Here is a 4998-nt window from a genome sequence, read left to right as displayed (position 1 = left end):
ATTTTATATATGGAACATAATTTATTTAACTAGTCCTTGGAATATCTTTTTAGAGTGCACATAATCCATGTGTTTCATATTTCCTATGCACTCTTAGTCTCTTAAAAAGTAGTAGTATGAGAGAGAACATGTGAATGAATACACATGTTAACGCATGACTACCCAAATACAGCCATAATTCTAGTGGGTAGTTAACAGTTATTCATTAGAAAATCATTTTTTATTGGTTCTGTAATCATCTTTCAAAACTGAAATTCTGCTTTTGGCTTTGATTTAATTTGCAAGTTGGGATAAGACTTATAGTGGCATCTGAATAGAGTAGTCACTGCCCTTGGTTATTAGGGGGTCAGATCAAAGATTTATTATAACAGTAATCATATTTTGACCCTATACCATGTACGTTCGATGCACTGTGCTAATAATTTTACCTATTATCTAACATTTGAACAACCCTGTAGATTAGAAAACTTCCTTATTTTTATAGACAGTAAACTGAGATCTGTTGAAGCTTAATGGTTGAGGAATTGAGCCCACATTTGTTGAAAGATGGTACTCTTAATCCACTATAGTATATACTACCTCATAGTCTTTTCTTAATAGGTTTTCCCCTCTACAAGATTAGCTTGTTTACTTCTTGTACTTCCAATATTGTCCGCCTTTGCATATTGTTTTTTGTAGCACAGCATATCCATTGAACCATTTTAATTGTACTAAGTAGTTTTGCATACAAACAGGGAATATTGAGGCATATGATAGATAAATTAAAAATATATAGCTCCATGTTAATTAACATGAACATTTTATACTTCTAGTATATACTTTGTAGTTGAGCTTTTCTTTTACCCTTATCTCTGAAATTTTTTCTGTTTTTTTTGCTGGGGACAAAAGCCTTTCTTTCTTCAATTAGGAATTAGTGACTTAGGTTCACAAAGACTGAATATCATTAACAAAATAAGGTAAATTAACAAGTAGTATCTCTCATTGGTTAGGAAGGGATTTGAAGTAGTTCCTTAGAGTAGGGTGGTTTTAGATTCTTGAAGGAGAAAGAACCCTTATAGAACAAAGCATGGAAACATACAGTCAGTGGCAGTGACTATAGACCAGCGATCTGCAAACTATGGCCTGTTTTTATACTACCCCTGAGTTAAGAATGGTTTTTACATTTTTTAAGGATAGTAAAGGTAAAGAATATGTGACAGAGACAGTAATGTGGCCTGCAGAGCCTTAGAAGTATTTACTATCTGATGCTTTACAGAAAGTTTGCTCTAGATCATAGAAATGTGTAGATCTAGAAGAGACCGTCAATCATCTGTTCTAATCTGTAAAGATTTTAATACAACTCTGGCATTTTAGAAAAGAGAACTCTGAAATGGGGAGTGACTTTTTAAAAATAATGTATAAATTGGAGGTGTTTTATATTTGGGGCATGTGGGCAACTGTTTCACTGATTATGAAGTCTCCACACCCAACATTGACAACTTTCTTATAAAGGGGCTTCACTTCCATAGTATTTGTTAATTGAATGTTCATGATAAATAAGTGTTGAAGGGAAGGCCCAGAACAAAAATGAGATTGATATACCCATTCAAACTTCTTAGAATTGTCAATTCAGTGCAGTGATTTATAAGACTAATGATAGTTATCAAGTTAAAATGTTGAACTAATTACAAGTTAATTATTTAACAGAGTTTTGTTACTGCTGCTGCCCACTACAGTCTGTACCCTAAAGCAACAATCATATGAAGTAGGCACTGTTTTCTTTTTTTACTTTTATCCTCACTTTGCAAATTAGAAAATCTCTCTGAAGCATAGTGTGGTTAAGTAATGTGCCGAAGATCCTTCAGCTAACAGGAGTAGAAATTTGAGACCCAGTAGTCTGTCAAATCTACAGAGACTGTGCTCCAAACTGCAGTGTTACATGAGGTATATGGCAGCATAAGTGAAAAAAATCGGTACCACAAAGAGGCTGTCATAACCATATAATTTTACTATGACATGTGTATGGCACTCTGCTTTAGGTCAGGTTTGAGTATTTTATAATTATGCACCCTATCAGCTGCTTCTGTAGCTTTATTTTGAATTCTCAAGGATAAGAAAATAACTTAATCAATTTGTATCTTTATGCAGACTTGTAAAAAAGGCAAAAAAGGTCCAGGAGAGAAGGGCAAAGGTGGAAATGGAGGAGGAAAACCTCCTTCTGGTCCAAACCGAATGAATGGTCATCATCAACAGAATGGAGTGGAAAACATGATGTTGTTTGAAGTTGTTAAAATGGGCAAGAGTGCTATGCAGGTGATGTTTATTGTGTTCTTCCCAGTTCATTTGTACATTGAGAACTTTAGTGAGTTATATAAAATATTTTCCTGATTTTTCTAATATGTAAAAAAAATTTTTCACACTACTTACTATAGAAAAGCAACAAACTAGTCGGGAAACTAGGAATCTTATCAGTTCAGACATAAGACCAAGCTGTGTCTTGAGTCATTTTCTTCTGTATTATTTTTTTAATGGCATCTCACAAAAAATTATTTGGTCAAAAAATATGCTGCTATAAACCCTGACTGTGATGTCTCAATTTCCTCTGAATTTATATAGTGGCTGTTAAAACATGAAATTCTTTACACATACAGAATTCTTGGTTGAGTGACCTAATGTAATCACTATCCACTTGAGTGAATTATTTTGATCACTGTTGTCTATTCCAGATTTTATTACTTGTGCTGTTTCTTAGCACAGAAGTACAATGTTAGAGTCACCCATGTCAAATTATCTTAATTTTGTTTCTTCATAATTTTATGACAGCAGAAACTTTTTGGCTTTATACCCATGTGGTTTTTAAAAATTGAATCAACACTATACTCATATACATGTTTAATGAAATTATTATAAAATATTAATTGAAGCTAATAAATAAAATTTTTTTACATGTAAGGGATTGTTAGCTTTTGAACCATCACCAATTGTATAGTGTAGTGTAGTTTCTTGAATTAACTCATTTATTCATATATGGTTGGCTTTCATATAGTTGTAATTAGGATGTGGATTTTATTTCTTATTTAATATTTTAAATTATTGTTTTGTGTACACATTAAAAAAATAATGTCGTCTTATATTACTGTGCTATGGTTTATTTAGTCATTCCCTAATTCAAAAATTATCCTCCCCTCTCTAGTTCCCATTTTGGATTAATTTTATTGAAGAGATAAATTCTCTCTGTCATATTGTATACCATTTCGTTACTTTCCTTTTTATATTTATATTGTACTTTTTGTCTGTAATATTTTGTTCTAAGTGGTTAAATGCATTAATCTTTCTTTCTGATATTTTGTCATTTTTGTTACCATCAGAAATCTCAACTTATATCTACAACTAATTAGGCTATTCTATTTTTGTCTAGTTTGTAGGGTTTTTTTTTAACTTTTTGGCACATCAGAAATTTTTAATAGAAAATGTGAGGGCTTAGCTTTATATTGGAGAAGGCAATGGCACCCCACTCTAGTACTCTTGCCTGGAAAATCCCATGGATGGAGGAGCTTGGTAGGCTGCAGTCCATGGGGTCGCTAAGAGTCGGGCACGACTGAGCGACTTCACTCTCACTTTTCACTTTCATGCATTGGAAAAGGAAATGGCAACCCACTCCAGTGTTCTTGCCTGGAGAATCCCAGGGACGGGGGAGCCTGGTGGGCTGCCGTCTATGGGGTTGCACAGAGTCGGACACGACTGAAGTGACTTGGCATAGCTTTATATTTCTTTTTGTTAATGGTATATCAGTGAACATTTTCCTTATTTTTGTGTTGCTTATGGTTTGTCATATGTTGAGATTGTACCTTTATGCCATTTGTCTTCTAAATGTACTTTCCCCCTTAAACGCAGTATATCCACAGTATCCATTGATTTCCCTGAATCATTTCTCCACCTCTAGTTTGTTTTGTGTACTCCCACTTGTGTTATCTTTCTAACACCAAATTTGATCAAGAGAGTCTTCTGTTGACAACCTTCTAAGATCCTTCCTTATCTAACAGCCCAGCCCTGGCTTCTTTATGGCATCCGTGCTGTTCTCTAGCCACCGTATGTTCTCTGCCTCTAGACCTTGCTTTTTACTTCCTGCCCAAAGTAGTCTTTATTTTTCTCCCTTCCATATCACATAGGATTGACTAATTCAAATGTCACTCTTTTAGTGGGGAACGTTCTTGGATTCTATCTCCTTCTCTCCTTGAACGTATTTCTTACTTTTCTCTTTTCAGTAGATTACAGTTGTGCACATGTCCGAATTTGCTTCTAGATTGTTAATGCCTAGATCAGGGACTGTGTATTATTCATTTTTTTGTATCCCTGCTGCTGCTGCTGCGTCGCTTCAGTTGTGTCCGACTCTGTGTGACCCCATAGATGGCCTCCTACCAGGCTCCTCTGTCTCTGGGATTCTCCAGGCAAGAACACTGGAGTGGGGTGTCATTGCCTTCTCCGGACTGAAAGTCTAGGCAACCATGAATGTACTTTATATAAATTTGCCTATTCTGGATATTTCATATAAATGAAGTCATACAAATATATGATTGTTTTTGAGTGGCTTCTTTGGTTTAGCATAATGTTTTTAAGGTTCATCCATGGTGTGGCATGTGTTACAACTTCATTATTTTTTATTGCCAAGTAATACATTCCATTGTATGGATAGACCATATTTTGTTTATCTGTTCATCCCTTGATGTACCTGTAGTTTATTTTTACCTGTTGACTTTTGTGAATAATGCTGTTATATGATTATTACTAAATAAGGTTTTGTTTGGATGTTTGTTTTTATTTCTCTCGGGTAATATACCTAAGAGTTGAGTTGCAAGGTCATTTAACTCTTTAACCTTTTGAGGAGCTACCAAACTGTTGTTTTCAATGCGACAGCACCATTTTACATTTTTACTAGCAGTGGTTTAGCATTCCGTTTCTCCAAATTCTTGCTAGCGTTTGTTATTGTCTTTCCTTTTTTTATTACAGCCATCTTAGTGG

The 4998-nt window shown here is 34.5% G+C and overlaps 1 protein-coding gene across 1 annotated transcript in view; it reads left to right on the top strand.

Moving 5' to 3' along the window:
• Window positions 1–4998, top strand: part of STAG2 (stromal antigen 2) — a 91517-nt gene that overhangs the window by 6029 nt on the left and 80490 nt on the right. Inside the window, 1 exon segment of the mRNA XM_010857192.1 lies at window positions 2128–2292. Coding sequence (XP_010855494.1) covers window positions 2128–2292 — 165 coding nt within the window.

Source organism: Bison bison, unplaced genomic scaffold (genome assembly GCF_000754665.1).
Source record: "Bison bison bison isolate TAMUID 2011002044 unplaced genomic scaffold, Bison_UMD1.0 scf7180017864378, whole genome shotgun sequence".
NCBI classification, from domain to species: domain Eukaryota; kingdom Metazoa; phylum Chordata; class Mammalia; order Artiodactyla; family Bovidae; genus Bison; species Bison bison.
The sequence above is the reverse complement of the archived record's forward strand: the minus strand, read 5'-3'. Positions and strand labels throughout refer to the sequence as shown.